This window comes from Micrasema longulum, unplaced genomic scaffold, assembly GCF_059751315.1.
Source record: "Micrasema longulum isolate JH-2025_06_02 unplaced genomic scaffold, ASM5975131v1 h1tg000987l, whole genome shotgun sequence".
Taxonomy (NCBI): domain Eukaryota; kingdom Metazoa; phylum Arthropoda; class Insecta; order Trichoptera; family Brachycentridae; genus Micrasema; species Micrasema longulum.
Window position 1 is genome coordinate 23,106 of NW_028278176.1, and position 26,963 is coordinate 50,068.

The following is a 26,963-nucleotide window of genomic DNA, read 5'->3' on the forward strand; positions in this document are numbered from 1 at the left end:
CAATTTTCTTTAGTTATATCATAAATATTTATGCAGGGAAAGTAAGAGTAGAAATAAAAAAAATATGTATCTGAGTATGTTTTTATTGTTTGAAATTACTTGTCAGAATAAATCTCTTCGGGCAACTCAAATCATGTTGTTTTGTCAAATTATAAAATACAGTCATTCAATCGTAGCGAAACACAACATCCCGATAGACACAATTGTGAATGGAAACTTAATGTTTCATGTAAAAATATTTATAAAACAATAAAATTAAAATAAAGTAACCTCATATTTTTGGTAACTTACTTAGAAACATGCGAGCAACCATATTTTTAAAAACGCTACTGAATTCAAGTTCATTTTATAAATCATTCGAACAAAACGATGCATTTAGATTGATTAAATATGGATTAATTTGCGGTGGACGATAATAACAATAGTCATTTGAAATTGGTCACAATTAATTGTTCAATCGTTGATAGAAAAAGATAACTTATACGAAAATTAACTAGCCTTAAATATAGATTAAGAAATATTACAAAAAGACATGAAGATGTGACGGCACTTGGAGATCCTCGGAGGAAGGAAATAACCGTGGGTACACAAGGAAAGTTGTCTATCTGTTTGTGGTTGCGACGCGTTTAGCGGGATATTATAAAAAGTAGTCGGGTTGTGGTTTTTTGGATGGAATGCCTCGGGATTCTTGCGGCGCGGCCTCGAATATGGTGAAGTCTTTCTGTAAGTGCTCGTTCAGCTCCAGAATTGCCGCTACGTTCCCGCACCTAAAAAGAAACAAAACATTTTATCTATTAATTCTATCATGTTGTTTGGAAGTAAAACATGGAACTAGCGAAAGACGACTAATATTTCTATTCTTGCAACTGCACAGCCCTCACCAATACTATTTCTTTTATACGTGTGGGAATGATTATTATTATTTTACAAAATGTATACTTTGTAAGGTAACCGTATTTCTTGGCATTGCAGCGCTGTGACCTATTAGGAAAGAGTTGACGCCATTATGAATTAGCTGACTGTTGTGAACGCTTCGCGGTGCTTGTTTGAAATGCCAAATAAAATTTTTAATCTCGCCGCTTAAAGTCTAAACATAATTAGTTTCTTTAGTGTGAAGAACATTAATCCAGTCGACATTTATTAACAGATCTGTGAGGTGTACATGTGATGGGTGATTCAATGGTAAAATATGTGAGACAGTTCAATGAAGGTCTTGATAATGTGCACGATGAAAAAATTAAGTGGGCGGCACCTTTTTACGAAGAGGCAATACAAAAGCTTGTGCCGCACTATGACAAGTGCCTACAATTTTTTTAGTTTTTTTTAAAAGATTTTTTCACAATAATAATTTTTTCTGACCTGTCAAACACAACTTATTTTCTGGATTGACCCCGTATTTTCTTAAAAATTTTGATAAAGTGTTTTCAAACTTTTTGGTATGCTTTTCCTATTTTTATTTATTGACCAACGAGTGTTTTCGCCTAAGTAGGGATCTTCAAGATTAGTATTGAATATCTCATAGTTACGTAAGTTCTGCTGATTGGCGTGTTGGCTTCCAGTAAACCAGAAATCTATCGGAACACTCTACCATCGGTTGATTCAGAAGAAATAGCGACGTCGCTTTAAGTACAGCAAAACTCAAATTATATGGATTGATGAGTGCCAGATGTTATCCAGATATGAATACATCCGGATAGTTGGATTAACCTTTAAACTAAGGCAATGCTTTGAAAGAATACGCAAAATTTACTAAGATCACTTTTTTATTTCTTTTGAAATAATACGGCGAATTGGAATTATTATTACGGGTACTATATGAAATATCTTTATATACTGAATTAATTTAAGGGTCCTACTCACTAAGGAAACCTGTAAGGAGGACTGGAGGATATACAATATATACCTTAATATAATATCGTGAGCATACAAAGAAAACTGGCAATGTCAGAATTCTCGTTTGTTACATGAACAACTTACAATATTACATTAACAACATTCTTAAACATGTCCAGCAAAGTTAATTGCTTTGATGAAGAAACCCGTTTACAAGCAGTGAGGTCCTGCATACGCTTATTCTGATAATGATCCGGAGAATCTTGAAGTAGGGCACACATAAAAGTATTGTTATTTGGCAATCCGGATGACCGAAGTTCGGATAAAAGGCGTTCTACTGTAGTTGAATTTTATTAAAACATTTTTATTACTTTTTTCATACATTTTGCACCATACAATTTGATGCTATAATTTATGCGCAAAGAATTTTTTTTTATCCAATTTCCCATACTGAACTTCCTCATTAAGCATTTTTCATGCTAGGATTAAATATTTCACTTGCCACAAAAATTAGATAATTTAAAAAAGTTATGATTGACATCATTATGAATACATTCCGAGTACAATATGTAACATGGATATTAAATGTATTTATCTATGTTGCGGAATATTACAATGAGGATGATATAATTGTACAATAAACTAAATAAAATTTTGCAAGCAGTATTCGTTTACCTGTAGCAGTAGTTCGGAGCCGACCACACAGTCAGGACAGTCTCATCGAAGTGCCACTTGTACCCTTCCATGACCAGCTGGTGAGCTCGGCAGATCATGTTGATATCATTAGCGGAGTTGAACTGCAACACCACATCAGATCCAAACAGGAACCCTGCTCCACGGGGAGACACGCCCCAGCCAAGAGTATCTAGGAAATATTTCGTTAAATTCAGTATTTTTTAAATGCAAGAGTGTTCTTTCAATTCTGTGGCTCGGTTCTCAAGGGGGAAAAGTCAGATTTCATTTTTGTCTTGCCAACATTTTGTAGAGTCGATGTTAATGACGAAGTTAGGTGTTTTTTTCTATTGATTTATTTTATTACAAATAAAGGAAGGAATTATTTTTTTTATGATCGTAGTATCAGGCGCTACAAACAGTTTATTATAACACCACAAAATGGCAAAAATTACACTCCTGTAATATTGCAATTTACAACATTGGCCCTTTTAGAGCCACAGAATTTTCATAATGGGACACCTCAAGATTTAGTATGCGAGTCGTACAATATTATCATAATTTCTGTAATATTATCATAATAAGTAGAGTATGGAGTACTGCATAGTCACTATAATTGCACCATATCTGAATCATTTTTCTTAAATGAAAGGTAGGGTGATCAGTCCTACGCCTCGGGCGCCAGTCCAATAAAAATCAAATAATGCAATGTAAAACCACCTTAAATACCAATATTTTGTGGAATCGACCACTATTTATTTTTTAAGAATTTTTAGTTGAGAGTAGTTAACAAGTCCCAATTCACACACGAAACTGTATTTTTCATCTGTCCGGACACAGAAATATCAAATCAACTTCTCCAAGTTAGACAGCTGTAAATAACACAGTTAGGTTTTCTAAGTTATTGTACTGTGTGTTATTTGCACTCTTTTCTATGCAGCTCAATAATCCAAAAAACCTCATTTGACTTGTGAGTGTCCTTTCTTTATGACAGCAAACAAATTCATATAAATATGGCAGATAGAAAATAAGAAAAATAAGTTCTTACCTTCTGGATCACTCCACAAAAGGTCACACATGGGTCCATCGTGAGGGACCTCTTGCTTTCTATCTATGGTCCTGATTTGGTCCAACGTCTGGATGGAGGGACTCAGTCCTCCATGGACGCAGAATATCTTACCATCAATAATAGCAGAGAGGGAAAGGTAGTCAAAGAGTTCTGTGCAGTATCTGAAAAAGATAATATTGATACGTCAATAGAGTTCATTCGCTGACATTTCTGGGTGAAACTGCATTTTAGCCCTTTGCTCCCTGACGGTACAAGTTTGTACTGCTGAAAAATAATTCATATCGTCATGATCGTAGAACAATAACGCTTGTGATTTTCTTCAACTTAACATGAGAGCTATTTTTTTTTTACACTTTATGTTATAACTTGATAAGTTCAAAAGTATATCCTTTGATACTTGGGTTGGTTTTATGTATATTTCTTTTTTTAAACCTGGAATATAAAGCCATTATAAAATCTTTTCAAAACTAAATATAAAATAAACTTTATGTCACATTTTACGCACATCCGTCGTTGTTCTACTATCACGATGATATATCTCTTATATGAAAATGCATTGATTTTTTAGAACTAGTGATGTCGTTCAAAACAGTTCATTTTTATCAAAATCATTTGTTCCGGACGCGTAAAATCGAATAAATTAAAATAATACAATAATTAGAAAGGATCCCCGGTAAATGTATAGAACTGATGGCTGGGCTCTCAATAAAGATAAAATGGTCACTTTCGAGCCTGGCCTCAGTATTACCGGGGAAAAATAGCTAGGTTAAAATGAATAAAATGTACAAAAATATATTATGTAAATGTCATGTTGCGCGCGTCGCGGCTGCCGACGAAATGGCCCGTACGGGCATTGAGCGCCCGTATTTACGCCACCTGCGGCCGGCGGCATGTAGCGAGTGGCGGGGAAAGATTACCCCCACCACTCCGAGGCAGCCGGCGCGGGTGGGATGGCCGACTCACGGAGCCCGACGCGCACCGCTTTATAAGGCGGTCAATGGGAGATATTAAATCAGTTGAGTTCCTAACTCTGAACAGTTCACACGTGTTTTATTCCGTTCTCCGTCCTGTTCGCCTTCCTGCACTTCGCTCTTCGCTCCGCTCTGCCTGCTGACTGCCTTCGCCTCTCTGCACCACTTGGACCGGGTGGAAAGTCCTTTTCAGGGCTATTGAGGTTGACTTGCGGTCGGCGCAGCTGTGCTCCTACCTTCCGACTTTGTCTTTGGCTCTGTCTGGGAGGGCGGCTTCCCACTTACGCCGGGAAGCTTGACTGCGGCAGACGCGGGTGACGAACCGGCGAAACTTTCATCGTGGTAACGCGTACGTTACATTTGGTCCTTCGGAGCTAAGGATCGTCGCCAGTGGTCTCCAGTCTACAACACACCTACAGCATGCCGGTCAACAGATCGCCTGTGTCGACGCGTTCGGGAACGCGTCGAGACGCCGGCACGGAGCACGAAGAGGAGCTTCAGGAGCCCCAACCGGGGTCTGTACGAGCACATCAGGAGGAGCCCCAGCCAGGGCCTTCACACGACTGCCAGGAGGAGCCTCATCAAGGACTTCTGGAGGAACAAAAGGACTCGGACGAGGGATCCGCACCCTCGGAGCGGTCCATCTCATCGGCGACATTTCGCCGACAGATGGAGGAACGCGAGGCGCATCACGAGAGGCAGGTGAGCAGCCTCAACGAGATCATCGCCGCGCTGAAGGCCGCCAACGCGAGAGAGGACGCCAGACGAGACATGGCAACCCCCCTCACGCCCACCATCGAGAGGGACCTCACATCGCACGGGACGTCGGAACCGGCTCACAAGCCGCTGCCGCTGACGTCAGACGCGTCTAGGACCGACGCAGCCCTCAGTACGAGGGAGGCTGCCGCCGCACGCCACGCCGCACGCTACGCCGCTGATCCGGAGGATACCGGAGCGGCGTACATCCAGCAGCCGAGCCACTACGACAGCAGCCGGGCGAGAGACGGGGCCGCTTGGAAGCGCCCTGTCACCAACGCGGAAGCAGCCTTCAGCACAAGGGAGGCCGCCGCCGCACGCCACACCACACGCTACGCCGCTGATCCGGAGGACACCGGAGCGGCGTACATCCATCCACCGAGCCACTACGACAGCGGCCGGGTGAGAGACGGGGCCGCATGGAAGCGCCCTGTCGCCGACACGGAAGCAGCCTTCAGAGCAAGGGAGGCCGCCACCGCACGCTACGCCGCTGATCCGGAGGACACCGGAGCGGCGTACACACTTCCGCCGAGCCACTACGACAGCGGCCGGGTGAGAGACGGGGTGCCACGGAGGCACCCGGTCGCAGAGGCGGACTCCAGGACGAAGGAGGCCGCCAACACACGCTACGCCGCTGATCCGGAGGACACCGGAGCGGCGTACACATTTCCGCCGAGCCACTACGACAGCGGCCGGGTGAGAGACGGGGTGCCACGGAGGCACCCGGTCGCAGAGACGGACTCCAGGATGAAGGAGCCCGCCAACACACGCTACGCCGCTGATCCGGAGGACACCGGAGCGGCGTACACATTTCCGCCGAGCCACTACGACAGCGGCCGGGTGAGAGACGGGGTGCCACGGAGGCACCCGGTCGCAGAGACGGACTCCAGGATGAAGGAGCCCGCCAACACACGCTACGCCGCTGAGCCGGCCTACGCCGGAGCGACAAACGCACATTTACAAGGCCGCTACAATGAGCGGCATCGGGACAATGAGGCGCCACCCGCACACAGCCGAAGGGAGGACGCCGACGTACGCTACGCCGCCGGGCCAGGCGAGCCCGTAGCGGCACGTACTATACCACTGGGGGGCTACGAGTTTCGTGACCCGGTGAGCGCGTGGGTACAAGAGGGGCTACCCACGGAATACATGCCGCCGGGTGCCACCGGCGAGCCTGTGACAAAATACAGACAGCCGCCGGAGTGGCACACGTTCATGGCGAGGCAAACCGGCGCTAGGGATCTACCGCAATTCTCCGGCGACCCGCTAGAATGGCGAATATTTAAGGCACAATTTGATCAATCGACACAGATGTGCTCCCTTACAAACGCGGAGAACATTCTCCGTCTGCAACGAGCCCTCACAGGACGGGCCAAGGCCACAGTGTCGTCTTTGCTGGTAGATCCCCGAAATGTGCCGGACATTGTGAAGATGTTAGAGGCCGCCTTTGGACACCCGGAGATCGTCGTGGACAGAGTACTGGAGCGGATAAGAAAACTCCCTAAACTGGCCGACAACGCATCCCTGGAGGCCCTGACGGACTACGCGGTCGCGATAAGAAACGTCGTATCGACCGTAGAGGGCCTCGATGGAAGCCACCTCTCCTCCCCGAAGCTTCTGTCCGAGATGACTCAGAAGCTGCCACGAGTCGAGAGGATGATGTGGATTATGTCACGAGCGGATACCGTGAGAAAAGCTACCCCCAGGGATCTGGCACTGTGGCTAGCGAGACTGACCGGTGCAATACCGAATGCGGGTTGCATCGGGATCAGCACGGAACCCGCCCGAGTGGAGAAAAGGCGTACCCAAGAAAGGCACGTGTTTCTCACTCAGGACAAAAAATGCCTGTTCTGCGACATGAGTGGACACGCATTCGGACAATGCCGGAAGTTTCTCCGGAAAACGGTAGAGGAGAGGTGGACAATTGTGCGTGCCAAGTTCGTGTGCTACGGATGCCTAGAACCGGGACACAAAACGACCACCTGTGAAGCGGCGAAGTGCGACGAGTGCCACGGGCGGCATCATCGGTCACTACACCGCGAGAGAGTGGACAGTACGCCGAACGAGCAAGTCTTATTGACAAGGCGAACGGAAGTCCCAGTGACCTTCAAGGTAGTGCCAGTAACCTTGAAGGGCCCGCGTGGGTCAATGGAGATCCACGCACTACTAGACGAGGGTTCATCGGTAACTCTCCTCGAGGAGGATGTCGCCCGTGCAGTGGGCGCCACCGGGGCCTGCGAGGAGTTGAGACTCATCGGTGCCAGTGGGAACACGGACACGCTACAATCACAGCGTGTATCCGTAATCCTCGTTAAAGGAAACAGAGAATTTGGTGTCCAGGCACAGACGGTGCGGGTCATGGATCTGCCGCACCGCAACCGAAAGAGCACCAAGACACACGGGCCAGGCATCAAGCCGAAGATGTTAATCGGTCTTGATTACGCCACCCTAATGGTATCTACAGGCCCGCCAGTCCTACAAGAGGACGGGCGGCTAACCATCGAGACGGCCCTAGGAGCCGTCACCTACGGCGGGGCTGTGCACCCCGCCTTTGAATTACCCCCAGACGGCCAGGGTGAAAGGGACTTAGCGGAACTGGTAAAGAAGAGCTTCGCCGTTGACTCGCTAGGTGTAACCACCCTGGAACGTTGCCGCGCCGCAGATGTGCGAGCGGCGGAGCTCATGAGCAGCTCAACCACACAACTACCATCCGGACGATGGGAGACCGGTTTACTGTGGGCGAAAGACGGAGATTCTTTGCCCTGCAACCGGCAAGCAGCCATGAAGCGGCTGCACTCCCTGGAAAATAAACTACGGAAGGATCCGATACTGGCGATCGCATATCGCGCCAAGATGGCGGACTACATTGAAAAGGGATACGCCGTCAAACTAAGCCGCGAGGAGGTAGACGCCCACCATTCGCGCAAATGGTACCTGCCCCACTTCGCGGTGACAAACCCCAACAAGCCTGGCAAGATAAGGGTCGTGTTCGACGCCGCCGCCCAGTTCCAGAGGACGGCGTTGAACGACCATCTACTGACGGGACCTGACCTGCTTTCATCCCTCCTCGGAAACGTGATCCGCTTCAGAGAGGGACGAGTAGCCATCGCGGCCGACATACGGGAGATGTTCCTGCGGATAAGAATCCGGGAAGCCGACCAGCAATCGCAGCGGTTCCTATGGCGGACGCAGGACGGGCAGGAGCCCGACACGTTTGTCTTCGCGTCCATGATGTTTGGAGCGAAGTGCTCACCCAGCAGCGCGCAATTCGTGCGAAACACAGTCGCACGAGCACACGCGAAAGAATTTCCCGCCGCAGCAGAGGCGATCGAGCACAATATGTACATGGATGACTACCTAGACGCCACAGACAGCGAAGAAACAGCTGCAAGCCTGGTACGCGATGTTACCCTCGTACTCGGCAATGGCGGGTTCCGGCTCACCGGGTGGGCTTCAAACAAACCAGATGTCCTGGAAGAAGTAAAGGCCGACGACCGGGCCAATACAGCAGTCACCATAGGGGAAGAAGTAATGACGGAGCGGGTCCTCGGGATCGTATGGGATCCCAAGAGCGACCTATTTATATTTCGGCACGGAGCCGAAAGTGCAGCCATCCCGGAGCGACCCACCAAGCGCGGCATGTTGAGCGCCGCCATGAGTATCTTCGACCCAGTAGGCTTCATTGCGTGCCTCACGATACGGGCGAAGATATTGCTGCAAGCCATCTGGAGGACAAACACAGGTTGGGACCAACCGCTGCAACCGGACCACGCCGAAAAGTGGTTGGAATGGCGCGACCTGCTGGCAGCGAACGGCTGTACAATACCGAGATGCTCGCTGCAAGGGCAGAAAGAACCCGTGACACTGCACGTGTTCTGCGACGCGTCAGAGCAGGCATGCTGCACAGTGGCATACTTTGTGGGGGCCGATACCACAAGTTTCGCAATGGCGAAGTGCAAGGTGGCCCCCCTAAAGCCTCTGTCAGTGCCTAGACTAGAACTCCAGGCAGCGCTACTAGCGGCAAGGATGGCCGCCACCATAAAAAAAGAGAGTCGAGCTCTCATCACCCAAACCGTGTTCTGGACGGACTCGAGCACGGTCCTGTGTTGGCTGCGAACCGACCCACTGCGGTACAGCACGTTCGTCGCAAACAGGCTGGGCGAGATTGACGAGCTCACAGACGTACGGGACTGGAAATGGGTCCCCACCAAGGACAACCCAGCCGACATAGGGACCCGCGACAAGGGCCCACCCGACCTTGCGAGGTCGGGACTATGGTTCGGAGGCCCCGGCTTCCTGAGAAAAGGGGAAGCCGACTGGCCGACAGAGAAGAAGTTACTACAACAACCGGACGAGAAGACGCTGGAGCGGAAACAACCCCGCCACTTCGTGGGCCACATCAGACGGACGGAGGCCCTACCCCAGGTGCAGCGCTTCTCGTCGTGGACCCGACTCGTCAGGGCGACGGCATGGGTGCTGCGATTCATCGCACGATGCCGCCGCCACGAGTCCCTGCCGTCCCCAGGGGGGACCTTTGAACTTCACGCCTCAGAAACACGGGCCGCAGAAATCATGCTGCTGAAGCGGTCCCAGGAGACGGCTTTCGGAGAAGAGCTGGAGCTCCTGAGACGAAAGGCGCCTATCCCGCCGCACAGCCGCCTCCATGCAGCGGCACCCTTCTTAGACGAAGAGGGAGTCATCCGGATGGGAACGCGCATCCAAGCGGCACAGAGCTTCGCAGAGGACTGCAGCGCGCCGCCTATCATGGACGGGACCTGCCCATACACCCGGCTGCTGATCACGCACAGCCACCGGAAGGGTGGCCACCCGGGAGTCGAGAGGACGATCGCCGACCTGAGAGCCAGCTACCTCATCCTGCGACTCCGCGGGGCTGTGAGGAAGATAACACGATGGTGCCCGCTGTGTAAAATGCTGCGCAGCCGGCCCCAACCCCCGCTGATGGGGCAACTGCCTGAGGCCCGACTGGCCTTCAGGACGCCGCCGTTCACGCACTGCGGGCTTGACTTCTTCGGACCGATGATGATCACCAACGGCCGAAGAAAAGAAAAGCGCTATGGGGCACTGTTCACCTGCCTCACCACACGCGCGATCCACCTGGAGCTAGCGTCGTCCCTCGAAAGCGACTCCGCCATAATGGCCATAAGAAGGATGGCCGCCCGCAGAGGCTGCCCACACACGTTATACTCGGACAACGCTACCAACTTCAGGGGAGCGGACAAAGAGCTGAAACAGGCCGTAGACGAGCTCCTGGCGGACCCCAGAATGCTCGCCGAACTTACAGTTCGCAAAATTGAGTGGAAATTCATTCCGCCCTCATCACCTCATATGGGGGGAGCGTGGGAAAGACTCGTGAGATCTGTAAAACGAGCCCTCCACGCAACCCTCAACGAGCAGGCTCCAAGAGAGGAGACCCTCAAAACCATATTGGCTGAAGCAGAGTACACCGTGAACAATCACCCGCTCACGCATGTGTCAACCAAGCCCAACGACGAAGCACCGCTGACCCCGAACCACTTCTTGCTCGGGTCAGCCAACACACAGCCAACTCTGGCATATTATAACAAAAGGGAAGAAGGGGCCTGCCTTCATAAGCAATGGAGGATCGCCCAGAAAATGGCCGACATGTTTTGGCGCCGATGGCTGAGGGAGTATCTTCCCACCTTGGCGCACAGGAAGAAATGGCGCGAGCCCGCGCCTCCAATACAGGTCGGGGACCTCGCGCTCATCATGGACCCAAATCTGCCGCGGAATTCTTGGCCTCGCGGCAGAGTCACCCGTGCAGAACCAGCAGCTGACGGACAAGTACGAGTCGTCGAGGTGCGGACCACCAACGGCACCTACACCAGACCAGCGGTGAAGATCGCCGTACTAATGAAGGAAGAGGAACAACGCGCCCAGCAGGAAAATAGTACAGACTAGCTGCACGGGGGGAGTGTTCCGGACGCGTAAAATCGAATAAATTAAAATAATACAATAATTAGAAAGGATCCCCGGTAAATGTATAGAACTGATGGCTGGGCTCTCAATAAAGATAAAATGGTCACTTTCGAGCCTGGCCTCAGTATTACCGGGGAAAAATAGCTAGGTTAAAATGAATAAAATGTACAAAAATATATTATGTAAATGTCATGTTGCGCGCGTCGCGGCTGCCGACGAAATGGCCCGTACGGGCATTGAGCGCCCGTATTTACGCCACCTGCGGCCGGCGGCATGTAGCGAGTGGCGGGGAAAGATTACCCCCACCACTCCGAGGCAGCCGGCGCGGGTGGGATGGCCGACTCACGGAGCCCGACGCGCACCGCTTTATAAGGCGGTCAATGGGAGATATTAAATCAGTTGAGTTCCTAACTCTGAACAGTTCACACGTGTTTTATTCCGTTCTCCGTCCTGTTCGCCTTCCTGCACTTCGCTCTTCGCTCCGCTCTGCCTGCTGACTGCCTTCGCCTCTCTGCACCACTTGGACCGGGTGGAAAGTCCTTTTCAGGGCTATTGAGGTTGACTTGCGGTCGGCGCAGCTGTGCTCCTACCTTCCGACTTTGTCTTTGGCTCTGTCTGGGAGGGCGGCTTCCCACTTACGCCGGGAAGCTTGACTGCGGCAGACGCGGGTGACGAACCGGCGAAACTTTCATCGTGGTAACGCGTACGTTACATCATTTTTGTTAAATATTTCATACATTTTAGAGAAGCTTCGCCATACAATTAAATGCTCAAATTTATACGTGCGTAAGAAAACATTTTTCATATTGAATTTTCCATAGCACTGAATTTCCTCATTGAGTTCTTCTACAGACAAAATAAGAATGCACAAAGAGCTCGCAACCCACCCGCCTAGGAATTGCTGGAGCAACTCTTAACATGATGCGTGTTGTCTGGAACTCTAGTCTATACTCGGTCAAAATGAATTGCCGATTATTCAACTTTTGCATAATGCCAGTACTCCTATATGGGTGCGAATCTTACCAAAGCTCAGAACACCAAAACTTCTGAGTTTTGAGAGAAGTGCTTGAGGAGTATATTAGGCATAAGGTGGTTCGATTTTATAACTAACATTGAAGTCTGAAAACGGACGAAGCGGCCGCTTATAATGAGCGTCGTGAGGATGCGGAGGTGGACCTGGCTAAGACACATGCTGCGCATGCCTCAGGAGAGTCTAAACCCAAGTTGCCTAAAAAAAATCTCTGAATACAATTCTCACCTCCAAACTGTGATTGATCCATATTTTCTAAGGCACTCATCGTAGAAACCATAAACCTGAGTGATTTGGCGGGATTCGTGGTTTCCACGGATAAGTGTGATACGGTCTGGGTAGCGAACCTGAAATTTTTTTTTAAAATTATAAATTAGATTATTGCATTAAGCAACAAATATGTATTCGAAATATTATATTTTTTTGTACCACAATAGGCCAGGAGGCCTAATTACAGTAAAGTGAATTACAGCACAAAACACCTGGGCTTGAGAAAAAACACATTTAATTTTTGTGCTCTCACCAGGCACAGAAACCGGAACCTTCCGTGTGTGAGTCAAGCGTCTTAGCCATTACAATACAAAGGCCGCCATTATGAATACATAAAAATATTTCAATCATTTTATAATTGTAATACATTTATGAAAAAATAATTATTATATCATTATTGTGTATGTTTTAGATATGTGACACTATTGTATGCGTCTAAAAAATAACATAAAAAGATTTCAATAAATAAATTTAGTGCATTGTTTATATTGTTTGTAATTTTGTGTTACTTAATTTTATTCATTAAAAGTATCCTCTACTAAAACATTTCACATGTGATTCCTCAAAACTAGCCAACAATCCCAACTGAAAGCAATAAGCAATATTATTAACTTATAATTTAAATCAATTCACCAAAGGTTTCACTTTAAAAAATGGTTTAGTATTTTTAGCAAGTTAAAATAGGCAAGTATTAAAAGAACAGATTTATTTTACAAATGCATTTTTTTTATTACTGTAGTAGTGAGTTTCCATGTAATGATATCCGTTCATGGAATGCTTTTTCTATATAACATAAATGTTTAAGACCTACAAGGGTCTGCGAACTTACACAAGTCAGTCATAAAAAAAACTTTACTTAAATGTCGACAAGTGTTGTGTAATATCATTTACAAGAAGTAAAAAACCCATAACCCGATTACAACATTAATAATATTAATCTGGGAAGAGTTACACAAATAAAGGATTTGAGGATAGTTTTTGACGAAAAATTTACATTTATTCCTCACATTGATACCATCACTAATAAGGCGATGAAATGTCTTGGATATTTGCAGCGAACTGTAAAGGATTTTAATTCCATCACTACCCTCAAAGTGCTATTTACTGCCTCGGTTAGAAGTAATTTAGAATTCAATTCAACCATTTGGTCACCTTATTACAATGTTCATATTTTAAAGTTAGAAAGAGTACAACGTAAATCCCTTAGATTCATCAATTACAAACTTAATATACCCACTGAAAATATTGATTGCGATAATTTATTATGTACACTAAATATGTCACCTCTTTGTAAAAGAAGAATCATAAATGATTTATTAAATTTATATAAAATAGCAAATGGCGTATTGGACGTCCCGGAAATAACTAGTGTTATTAGCTTAAAAGTACCTGTTCGAAATACTCGGCAGCTAACGTTATTTTTTTAATCTCCTGGCAGTCACAATTATTGTTACAATTCACCAATACCTAGACTGCACCGGCTAGGTAACGAGTATGGTGAAGTTGATATATTTCGTCTGTCTTTATATAAATATAGGTTAAGTATTCAAAAGGTTATAAATTAATTTGTATAAAATTTCTTAATATTGTTCTTTATTTACTATTTTTTTTCTCATGTATCTCTATAATAATGTATAAACTTATGTGTATGTATATGTATGTGTGTATGTTTTCATATGTAAATTTATTAAATATTTTTCTATGTACCCAATACCTATGTTGGTACATTTCCTTATTTTTACTTATTATTGTATCTTTTAGCTTTTCTTATGTTATCTTTAATTTTAACTAAATCTACATACTTATGTTTCACTGCTGCACTTGAATGTAATTTATAATGTATGTAAAAGCCCGTAGGACGTGTAAATTAATAAATAAATAAAACAGTGCAATTAAAAGTTGAAATAAAATTTGGCCCCGTTGAATAATGGCTATGACGCTTACCTCACGAACCCAGCAGTGCGATTCTAAATACTGTCGTGAGGATATAGAAACCCCCGCAAGAGCATTCGGAATACCAGCCCAGGTCCAATTTCGGGCGAGGCCACAGTAAATAACTCACTGAGATTTTTTCAAGTCTGGGTATTTTAGGCCTGTTGTGGTGTAAAATGGGTGATTTTAAATTTTACCTTCAAAGCTAGAAGTAATAAGAATGTTTCAACAGAATAGAACCCTCGGTCTACAAAATCTCCCATAAACAGGTAACTTGTCTCTGGAACATCGCCTCCCACTTTGAAAAGTTCTTTAAGGTCATAAAATTGTCCGTGAATATCGCCACATACCTGAAAATTCATAAAATTTATGCCTTTTATTTTGTTGTGTATTTTATTATGCACTTATTTTAATAAAATCATAGGGTTTAATGATAAAAACGCCTTATTTTGGGCGTTTTAAAGTGAGTTTTAACTTGTTTAAATAAGTTTCGGTTTCAGTCAAAACGAGAACACAAGCCGAAATTTGGTTTCAGCCGAAAACCTTGTTTCGGTTGGTCACTAATTATTACTTAATGGCTAAACCACAGAAGGACATTCGCGCATAGAAATTTGAAAGCGTTTAATGTCCCGGATGAATATATCAAAACAAAATACACTTTCAGGAGGAATACTCCACATCGGATTTTGTCTAGGAGAAGAGACTGCTGCGAGACGTAGTATAAATTTGTTTATTCTCAATCATATGATGCACACATAGTGCAGCGTGTTGTTCAGACAGCGGCATGGAACTGTTACTTATGTTATAATTTTTATTTTTGTACTGTTCAATTGAATACAATAAAACCGCGTACATATGCTTTATCGACCTGACAAAAGCGTTTGATAAGGTATTGCTGAATGATGCCATCAAAATATTAATAGAGAAAGGAATATTGCCAGCAGTCACTAAAACCATCCGAGACATTAACACTGGCAGCAAAACCAAAATAAAAGTCGGTGGTGAATGGCCAATAAAATCCAAGCAGCCGGTGGCATAAGACAGGGTGACGGTCCGAGTCATTTTCTATTAAATTTGACTATGGACAAGATCATAGAGGAAGTAGCAAATCTAGGTTGCAAAATGAGAGATAAGGTCATCAACATAACATGGTATGCAGACGATGCAACCATAGTGGCAGAATCAGAAGATTATTTACAACGCATGTTACACAAGTTTCATCTAGCATCTCAGAAATTTAACATGAGCATCTCAGTCAGTTAAACCGAAAGCTTAACAATATCTAAGTACCCAAAGAGATCTAAACTGATGATAGATGATAAGACAGTGAAACAGGTCATGTCTTTTAAATATTTAGGTGTTGAAATCTCAAGCCACAGCGAGCTATACTCCGAAGTGAGGGAACAAACTAATAAAGCATCAGCAATATCTGGATGCCCGAGAAATATCATAGGGCACAATAAACACATGCGGATTGAAAGCAAGGTCCGTACATACAAAATGTGTATCAGACCAATCATGACGTTCACAGTAGAGACGAGAGCAGGTACGGAGAAAAAAAATCTGCTCAGAACAGAAAGTACTAAGGGCGAGGGCAGGAAAAACTGGAAGGAACAGAATCCGGAATCAAGAAATTAGACGGACTTGCGATACCCGAGACATAGTACGGTGGAGCAGAACAAGAGGATTTTGAAGAGATCGTGTCGATAGAATGGACAGCTCCAGAATTCCCTTTACCGTGGCCCATTAAATCCCAGCTGGTCGCCGTCTGCTCGGAAGACTGCCAAAGAGATGGAAAGACACGCAGGAACTCAGCGTCTCAGGAATCACCCTCTAGCCAATAACAGATCAACCGATCTAATCAAATAAGAAGTATTTTTTAATATGTATGCTTCCACTTTCCATTATGTTGTGGTATCGTGGAGTTTAGGATGCATTACCATATTATTTAATTTAGAAACGAGAAAATATGAGTTGTTATCATGGTACATTTATATTTCAATTTTTGGAAAGTAGTAAATAATAACCTACAAAAATGTTTCCATGTTGAAATAGTTGTAGAGATCTATATTGATTGATGATCTTAGTAATTTTAAAATGAATAATACTGATTACTTTATGATTTGACGTTGAAGTACAGAGTGTTTGTAAACATGCGGAAAATTAATTTAATGACTCAACCTGCACACTAAAAATGCATCTAGTTTTTCGGCACATTACGAAATGCAAGAATACTTACGGTTACTGGAGAATCAACCCGTTGGACGTTACTTTCTTCAACCAAGATCTCTCGTGCCTTTGCGCAAAGGGCTTTCACCTCTGCTTCCATTATGATTTCACATCTCTTCAACTGTTCGATTTGACGATCCAAATCGCTTGTGTCAGACATTGTGTATGGTAAAGTTAACTTAAAATTTATGAATAATAAGCCGCTTTACCGATTTCTAATGTCGAATTTTCAATTTTACTATCATTAAACTATCTGAAATCACAAACAAACACAGTTATTCCGACGTACCCTTCAAAAACTAGCGGGTGAATCATAAAACATCTTACGAAACAAAATATTCAAGGTAGACCATTATTCTTACACAACATAGTTTAGAAGTAAAAATATAATACTTACAATACTTCACACGTTAGGAACTAAATGCAAATTATAGCTTAAACATATATTTTTACGCATAAAGCATTATATTATTTACGTTTGCTTAAAATTAACCTCCAAACCTCTACGCGGCCAAACGACTCTCGTCCGCCATTGCGACAAAGAATATTCAGCATGCGCGTAGCGTAAATAACTAAATATTATCGGTACGGGCAACATTATACGGCATCTCTTTCTCTCTTATTAAAATAATCGATGTCAACACGAGAATGAGATGATACTTGCGGTAGTTTTCTCACGCGAAAATTACTCATTCAAGTAATATCCGAATTAATGAACAAATGTAAATAATTTTTCATTTAGGACAGTCTAAATAATCAAAATACTTTTTCAAAACATGAAATTAAATTGAATTACAAAATAATAATATTTCATAGTATTAGTTGCTGGTCGGATGCCGGTAGTGAATGCGCGCGCCTAAATATTTCAGACGCGTTTTTCAGTATGGCTGGATTCTAAACATTGGGAGAACTGTCAGATCGTCCCGTTGATTTTAAAATAATTGTTTATGAGTTATCAGTTCGAGAATTAGAGTGGTTTTGTGATTTAGTGGGCTCTAGTGAAGTGGTATTTGTGCGATTTTCAACAATGGGCAATATTCATACTGTAGGACCGAATGAGGCGCTGATTGTTTCAGGTCAGAATATTTTTTCAAAAAATATTAATGTTCTTAAATTGTGCAAATTTTGACAGAAACTGGTTTTGATAGTGATAAAAATGCACCGAATATGAATCGCTCATAGGTCTACTATCTCGTGCATCTTATAATTATTAATTGTCTCAATTAAAAGTCCTAGATGAAAACATAACATGCACTGAATTAAATTCATTGCATTGTTTTAATAAGGGGCGTGTATGTAAATTAAAATAATGCAGTATGCAATTAGTTTTTAGTTGTTTTGGACACGGCAATAACAAACGGATTCCGTTCTGTTTGTTTGCACATTCGTTTGATGAAGAAATTACATAGTTATAAGTTTAAATCTCGAATCAAAGTGTCAAGTTTAAAAATAACCTAATGTATGTATTGTTATTATATAGGCGTAAGTGGTAATAATTAATCAATACTGTTTTATTCTGTAACGAAATGCACTTAGAATGAAAAAATGCACCATGCATCGCTCGCTGAGATATAATGACACAATACATCGTAATCATATTATTATTCATAATGAATGGTACAGTAGTAGGTATTATGCTATCGCCGCTCGTGTCAAGGTTTTTGGCGTATTTCCATGTATATTTATGTAACTATGTATATGTAAAATTATATTTACAACATGTTTAACATACCGCTCCAGAAGTATTTACACCGGTCGAGCTGTCAAAACCTACCGTGTGGTTCCGAGTTTAGTGTCGATTTTTTTAATCTTCGTATTTCTTGATACTTTTTCACAATGAGGAACTTCAGCCCTACGGAAAATTGGATACAAAAATGTTTTCTTACGCGCGGTAAAAATTAGAGCATTAAATTATGCGGCAAAGTTTCTTGAAAACGTGCAAAAATAATATTAAAAATGTTTGAATAAAAACGAACGACTTTAAACGACGTCACTAGTTCATATGAATCAACCAACGATAAGAGAGTTGTGGAAGATTTTCGGTTTATATACCGTCAACGGACCAATCGGCGGAACTGGCCGAGAAGAAGCGGAAGAGAATTTGAGACGTCACACGCGGATTGATTTCAGAAATACAAAACTCCAAAAAATCAAAGCGCTGATAATACGATACATAAAAATAGTCTATTAATTTATTTTTTTTAACCACTAAACTTTCTCTTTAACTTATGTCATTTTATTTATGACATTGTCGATTGTCCTGCCCGAACGTTGGCTAAAGACTTTTCATTGATAAGTAGGTACCTAGGTACTTGTTTTTGGTGAAATTCCAAAACTACAAATTGTTAATATTCAAATATTGAATTTAAGTAGGTACCTAGGTACTTGTTTATGGTTGAATTCCAAAACATAAAATAAATATTTTTTTCAAATATGGCATTCTTTTTGCAAACGTCAAACTCCGGTCTTCTCACCAACAGAGGGGTGTACTTATGTAGGAATACGATTTTTAAAAATGTATCGAATTTAATATTATTTTAGTATTACCAAAAATCCAGTAAAAAGAAATGAATGGGTAGAAATTATAAGGAATTTAAGGAAAGAATCTGATTTAGATCCACAATAAATTAATGCTGTTTGTATACATTCAAAAAGAAACTTTTTTTTACACACAAACAACATCTTTCCATTTTTTTAAAAATGCATTGCAAACCCTGGTAGATCGCTGAATAAAACACTTATGCACCTTACTTATTTTTTACATATTAGATTGAAGATTTTAATATCTACGAACACGCACAGCGCAAAGATCTATACTTCTCCGAAAACCGCACGTAAATCGGTTAAGCCGTTTAGGAGGAGTTCGGTGACATCACACGCGCAGAGGAATTATATATACATAAAGGTATTTCAATACGACTGGGGAAACGGAAATAAAAAAATCGGACAGTTGCTTCGCCTTGTTAGGACATTTTCAAACGAATTAAAAGATTAAACGGATTGAAGGTCCTAGTATAGTTATATCATTCTAGGTACTTAAGTAATAATAAATTGAATGTATTAAGTTCAGCATGGACTATGGTTATAATTATGGGAAAAAAGCAATAGCTAAGGGTAAGGTCAGGTGTTTATTTAATGATAGGGAATTTAGGTACTTATATTTATAACAGAAAAACTGTCATAATTTAGATTAAAATAGCAATAATTAAAAACTTACGGCTCTTAGTCCCTATAATGAATTTATTTCAGTAAAGCATTTTCGTAAAAAAAAAAAACAGGTTACGCGGTATCGTAGTATCACCGACAAAATATTTAATAAATACATATAATATTATTAATACTCTTGAATTGATTGATTGCGTCTGTCGCTTATACTCGCGCCCAGGAATTTGAGCCTTGTTGTCGTGGTAATAACGCTAAATCAGGGTCATTTTCGCATGTTTCAAATATATTTGTATTCATATTTACCTCAATTTATTTATTAAAATAGACCATTAGAATATATTTTTTCAGTATTATTACCAAAACATTTACCTCTTAATTATTATTTTTTAAAGCTGTGAGAATATTCTTCAATCCCTTTAAATGTACGAGGTGTGTTCAGAAAATTACGGGATTTTTTTTAATTTCGCGGGTTTGATTATATATTTTTTTGTCTGTGGCAGCCGCTAAGGTTAGACGTGTTTTATGAGCTCGGTGATTTTCGTTTGTTAAAAAAAATGGATCAAAGAATTTTTATTATTCAAACAATGAATACAGCTGAAAATTTTAGCGTTATTACCACGACAATAAGGCTCAAATTCCTGAGCGCGAATACAAGGGACAGACGCAATCAATCAATCCTAGAGTATTAATATTATTTATATTAAATATTTTGTCGGTGATACCGCGTAACATGTTTTTTTTTTACGAAAATGCTTTACTGAAATAAATTCGTCTTAGGGACTGAATGTATCAGCATTAGGGTGTCCCAGACTATAAGGGCAATTTTTTTTTTACAGATTGAGACACGCATACCCTCTTATTTTGTTCCATTTGACCTTAATAACTGAAATAATAAATATTATTGAAATCGGATAGCGATAACCCGTGCCGACTTGATGTCAAACTTTGAATATAAAAGTTTGTATGGAAACCATAGGGGAATATTTTAACTTAATATTTATTTTGTAAATAAAACAATGGTACTTTGATTATTGTATCATATTTATTATGTATTATACATATTAATTATTTAAAGGACATTATTAATTAAATTTTATTTTTAAGGTTTGTTTTTCACAGTCAGGATATACTTTTCTGTGTTCTTGTACGCAACGTAATAACTATTGTTTTTGTTCCTCGTCCACTGTGATTAAGCCATGAAAGTCTTGCATCAACTTAACAGCTCTTTCAGCCGTATCATTAACTGCTTTCAGTGAATGCACCTTCATTTTAGCGTGTTGAAACGAAGCATTAGCAGGCCACGAAGTAGGACACTCCATGAGAAAACTGTCATCAATTTTGAGTCGCCTGAAAAAGGATCTGCTGTTCATGGAAACAAAGTCATCGATGTTTTTTTCGAAAAGAGGCCCGCTAAGTTCTTCTCTCGATGGAACGTAGCGTTTATTGTGAACCGATGGATTTTTTTGACCAAATTAGCAACTATTTTTACCTTACTTTCTTGGTTAATATCATCGTCAAATAGAGACAAGATAGACACTTCGTCTGCTAAATACTACAAATGCTGGCAAAACTTCTATATAGCCGCTTTTGATATAGTTTTGTCGACCATTTCGTATGCCGTATCGGGCTATTAGGTAGGGGGCGAGATCTTTAACATCCTCAGGTTTAACCGGTGGTCCCCCGAGGATGAGGCTCCTTTTATGATGTAAAGCATCACATTCACATATAATGAGGGTAGGTGTTTCCTCCCCTGCACTACAGAACCTACATCTAAAGTTTCGGAAAGGTTCATTCTAGCGCGGTGTTTGTTCAATCTGCACTGCCCTGGGCGGGCCCTAATGATAACCCTCACTTCATTTCGGCTGAGTTCAAGTGACAAACGAACCCATAGTTACTAAGTTTGTTTGTTTATACCGGGGCTGCATTCAACGATCACACATATGCTACCGAAAATTGGAAGATACTCATTTTGTATTTTAACGTTAACAATCAACATTCGTTTTTGGTGGATCCCAATCAGATTCTTTCCTTAAATTCCTTATAATTTAGACCCATTCATTTATTTTCGCCTGATTTTGGGGGATGCAAAAATAATATTAACCCACGTTTATTATATTTTAAAAGCGTATTTATATTAGTGCGTCCCCGTAACTAAGAAGAGTTTCGCAATTGCGCCGCCAGGCGTAGTTTGATATTTACAAAAAAAAAAAAATGATTTAAATATTATGTTATAATTTGTAATGTATGTGTTATTTTTAAATAAATTAATTGAAATTGAAAATCGACATGCCACAACGCAGCACGAAAGCATACTAATATTGAACAATTGCTACCTTGTAACATGTGTGTCGAAAACATTGCTAGTATCAAGCATGCTTAAATAAGCATACTTAAATAAGCATGCTGACAAATAGACTGACGCGCGACGCTACGGTTGATTTTTGAGCGTGCCCCCTGCGGGGAGGATGGAAGGGGAATGCTCATAAACAAGTTTGAAAGCAACAATGTTTAGAGTAGTAGTGAATGTCCAGACTTCTACTCGTATATTCCCTTCTCAAAAATGTTTTGCCCCTCTGTTGTAACAAATTAATAATTTTGAACGCGTTTGCTAACTAGCATGCTAGTATCAATCGAACCAAAATCGTCCTATTCATTCTTTCGTGTTGACAAAAGTTTTTAGATATATTGTATTGCAAGAAACAGGGTGATTTTGTTCAGTTCTGTGCGGATAGCCACTTGGTTATTCATGTTTTTCACTACACTGGCAGAGAGCATGCTAGTAAATGACGTGTGTTGGAGTGTTTGCTTTGAGCATGCATGTTCAGGCATGCTTAAAACGAGTATGTTAAACAGCATGCTCGTCTTATACGCATGCTTTTTTAGTAGCATGTCTATCTGTACCTTTATAATGTCCAGTATTTTTGTAGCGTTTGCTTATTTGACTGTTGAAATATGAGAAGAACACTGCAGCATCGTTATTACTGCAGTGTTTTCGATATTTTACTCAATTCATTTCGAAGAATACTAAAGTTTATGATATATCTCGTATTAAAAAAAAAAGAGATACGTGAGTGTTCTCCTGTGAAAGAGAGAAAAAAGAGTTAAACTGCATTCATAACTCAAAAGAGACAAATTTAGACCTACGACAGTGTACTTCTAGGGGTGCGATTTTTGAGTATTGTTGTGAAGAGGGAGAAAATTGAGGAGTGGACATTTATAGGATCTTTCATAAACCTATATCACAACATGGACAATCTCTTCGTTCTACTAACGAGAGAACCCTTTTAATACCCATTCACCGCTCTAATTTTCTTGCCTCCTCTTTCACACTAGTAGCTGCTCGATTGTGGAATAATCTACCCACTAATGCTAGGGACTTTTCCCTTCTTTATTTACATTTAAATCAAGATTGAAATGTCACTATCTAAATGTTGTTCCTTTCTCTCTCTTCTTCCCTCTCCACCCCCTCTCCACTCCTCATGATATATTTTTAGTTAATTTTTGTTTTAAATTTTGTGTAAAATTATAAGATTCTGTATAAATCCTGGATGTCCATGTACTTGTAATTTTCTCAAACCGAACGATTTGGGTAGGCAGGAAGAAATTGCCTTCAGGTAATATGCCCGCCCTTTTATGTATATAAAATGTTAAATAAATAAAAAAAAATATTTTCTCGCATTGGCTTAGTGAAGAGAAAACCATATAAAACTTATTCTAAAGAGGCCGGACTATTGATAGACCTCGGATATTGATAGAAATCGGATTATTGATAGACATCGGATTATTAATAGGCATCGGATTATTGATAGACATCGGATTATTAATAGGCATCGGATTATTGATAGACATCGGATTATTGATAGACATCGGATTATTAATAGGCATCGGATTATTGATAGACATCGGATTATTAATAGGCATCGGATTATTGATAGACATCGGATTATTGATAGACATCGGATCATTGATAGACATCGGATTGTTAATAGACATCGGATTTTGATAACGGCTATAGATTTGAATAGGGACAAATACAGAACGATCAATTATAACCATTTTACTAGAAACTTCAATAATTATCTGATTCTTCAGAAAAGGGTCAACAGTTTTTTGGCACATAGGCAACACTACTATATTAGACAAAAATATTATCATTATTGTTGAAAAATTTATATAGCGCCATTTTTGTGAAAATCACCTCAAGGGTTCTGTACAGTAAATAAATATCCCAGCACGTCTCACAGCTACAGAGCGCATGGACGATTGGGATTCTAGTCCCTCGTTTCCAATTATGATATATTTAAATTATAACAGATAGGAGCCAGATTACAGCACGTCTTGCAGCTACATAGCGCATTGACGGTAAGTAATCTAACCCCCCCATTCACATTATGTTTTAATTAGACAATAAAGTTTAGTGTTTGAATGATATTAAAATAAAATAAAATAAAACTCGTTTTTAAAAATAAGTCTCAAGTTTAAGTCTTGCAGCTACTGAGCGCATGAACTGTTGAAATTATATCTAAAGTATTAATGGTTAATAAGATTTACAAATTGAAGCAAGATAACCAGTCGTCTTGCAGCTATACAGCGCATGGACAAGTAGAATTCTAGCAACTTAAAATTATATCATTAATTTTACAAAACATAAACACTGAGCGGAGTAGATAATTTGTCCATGTGTTCATGCTAAAAAGTAAACAAAGAAAAATAAATTTATAAATCATGTTTCAACATTATGGTTAGCAAAATAAATAAATATTTCCGAAGGGTAAATTTTTCAGATTGTAGGTATCGTAGTTACTGCCGGACATGTGGCTAACTGGGTGCTCGCTTATTCCTGGAAGATGGTAGATGCACATATGTGCCGTTGCCGATGGATGGTGCGTATTGTTCAAATGACTTATGCACAACCTTATCCCTAAAATATGGAAAAGTGGCGGTGTTGTCAAGCCGAAGAGAGTGCTGGCCTCGTTTCTTCATGCCGTTGGTCGGAAGGAGTCGGAGGAACCAATGACTTAAGAAGTGAGAGAAAAAATGTGTCAAAACCTTTTTTTCTTATGCCCAAGCGCTTGTAATATTATGTGTTGCAAAAAAAAACATGAAATTTGAAGATATAAAATAAACATTTGTCGGTCTTAAAACGGACTATCAAAAATGTTTTCCCTTTGCAACAAATTTAGATCTTTATAACTTTATAGGCAGGAAATATCAATAAAATATTTAAGTTAGCATGTTACCTTCCTTATCCAAAGAACCCTTTAAACAAGCTAAACAATGAAATATAACTAAACTCTTTCAACTAGAACCTTTAAATTTTATTCATAAATTAGCCTCTGATGTAAATTTAGGCGTCGAATTAAAACTTGAAAAAAATTGTAGTAAACAATACGAAAATATCGGAACAATATCATAACATTCTAAAATGAGAAAAGGACATTCGAGATTAATTTTGATATTAATTTTATTTTTATTCATTCAAAACTACACTAGTTTAAATATCAATGAACTTATTAAGGCTTTTTAGGCTATGCCCGTGTCAAGCCATAATAAATAACAATAAAATAAATAGTAAAATTAATTAGATTCAATTATATTGATATGTGATGCAGTTGAATAACAATCTAGAAAAAAAGGTATAAGTAATAAATAATAAAATTCCAAAGAATACAATGCAAAAAAGATAATCAGAAATAATTTTTAAAATATAAATTATACAAATTAAGATTCACACATAGTCAAATATACAAAATAATGGTATCATTTAAATCAACAAAATAATGGTAAAATATAGTAGTATTAAAAATAACAAAATAAGAGTATCATTGAAATCAACAGAAAAAGAATGTATATATAAAAACATAATTGAAATGATAATTGAGATATGCTTTCTTATTAATCAGGGTCTATAATTATACAATAATCTACCAGACAAAACTAAACAAAGAGTCAGACAACTTTTACAAAAGATGTTAAAAATCTTATCATTAGCAATTGTCGGCCTTGCGGTGTAATGGTCAGTGCGTTACGCAGCCCACCATGCGAGGTCTCGCGAGGAAATATTTATCTGAAAGGGTGTTATCACCCAGAATATTTCATAGTCCCTGGACTGGTACCTAGAGCGTAAAACTGATCATCTTACCTCCATGTAAGAAAAATGATCAAGATACGCTGCGATTGGTGTACGAATGCAGTGCCCTATGTACCATTAAGTGCGGAAAGGGATTGATGATAATGAAGATGAACAATAGAATGCAAAGTTTAAAAAGAAAAAATATTTGGTTAAATTAATTTATAAATAAATATATATATATATATTTTTTAATGTAAATTAAAATCTAACCTTTCCACAAACATTTTGACACACACAAAGCATTGTATTTATAATACATTATCGAAAACTCTTATTTTTATAGAAGTATTTTAATTGAAAATGCATTTATTTTTCTAGTATTTCACCTTAAATAGCTTACCTGTGCCTCGATTATGGACGCTTTCTTCATCTGTAGGTATATATCGAGACGGTATACTTAACTTCTGTACTATCGGTATCTTACTTCGGTATGTTCTACCTACTTGTCATATCGACATCATATAATCGAAATAAGCCAATGAATTACCGCTAAAAAATAGTCCGCGTTCCTTACGTCATTAGGATTTAAAATAGTTCTCATTTATATTTTAAATAGGCTTCTTTGATAGAAAGTGCCCACTTCAAACCTATTATAAACTCCAATAAATCCCAATACAAGCAAAAAATGCTCGCTTGAACATGATTTTTATATGACTTTTAACCATTGCCAAAACGATATGCTTAACGATCGTCTGCATTTATCTACTGAGGTAGTACGTAGCGATTACAAAGCCGGCTCTCGATACTTTCTCTCAGAAAGATAGTAAAACAGATGGAAAAATATAATAACTACATTTATTTTTTACAGTGGTAACTTTCTAACTATAGGACAGAACCTAAAGAGATTATTTTTGCATCTAGCCGCTCGTTTCTCATAATCTGACAGTTATGTCGGAATATTCGTCTTCAAAATTTACTTATTTCTCGCTTATATTTTTAATAGAC

The 26,963-nt window shown here is 40.8% G+C and overlaps 2 protein-coding genes across 2 annotated transcripts in view; one reads left to right on the forward strand and one right to left on the reverse strand.

Moving 5' to 3' along the window:
- Positions 1-67: 67 nt before the first annotated feature.
- On the reverse strand, positions 68-17,259 carry Pp4-19C (protein phosphatase 19C). The gene is made up of 7 exons (XM_088232456.1): positions 17,118-17,259; positions 16,731-16,973; positions 14,689-14,841; positions 12,518-12,636; positions 3,554-3,735; positions 2,509-2,698; positions 68-767 (listed from the first exon to the last, which is right to left on the reverse strand). The coding sequence occupies exons 2-7, from the start codon at positions 16,878-16,880 to the stop codon at positions 638-640; spliced, it is 924 nt and encodes a 307-aa protein (XP_088088582.1). The 5' UTR covers positions 16,881-16,973; positions 17,118-17,259; the 3' UTR covers positions 68-637.
- A 341-nt stretch (positions 17,260-17,600) lies between these two features.
- The window catches only part of Flo2 (flotillin-2), a 704,941-nt gene continuing 695,578 nt past the window's right edge, over positions 17,601-26,963 (forward strand). The window contains exon 1 of the mRNA XM_088232453.1: positions 17,601-17,796. Coding sequence (XP_088088579.1) covers positions 17,748-17,796 — 49 coding nt within the window. The 5' untranslated portion in view covers positions 17,601-17,747. The remainder of the gene's footprint in view (positions 17,797-26,963) is intronic.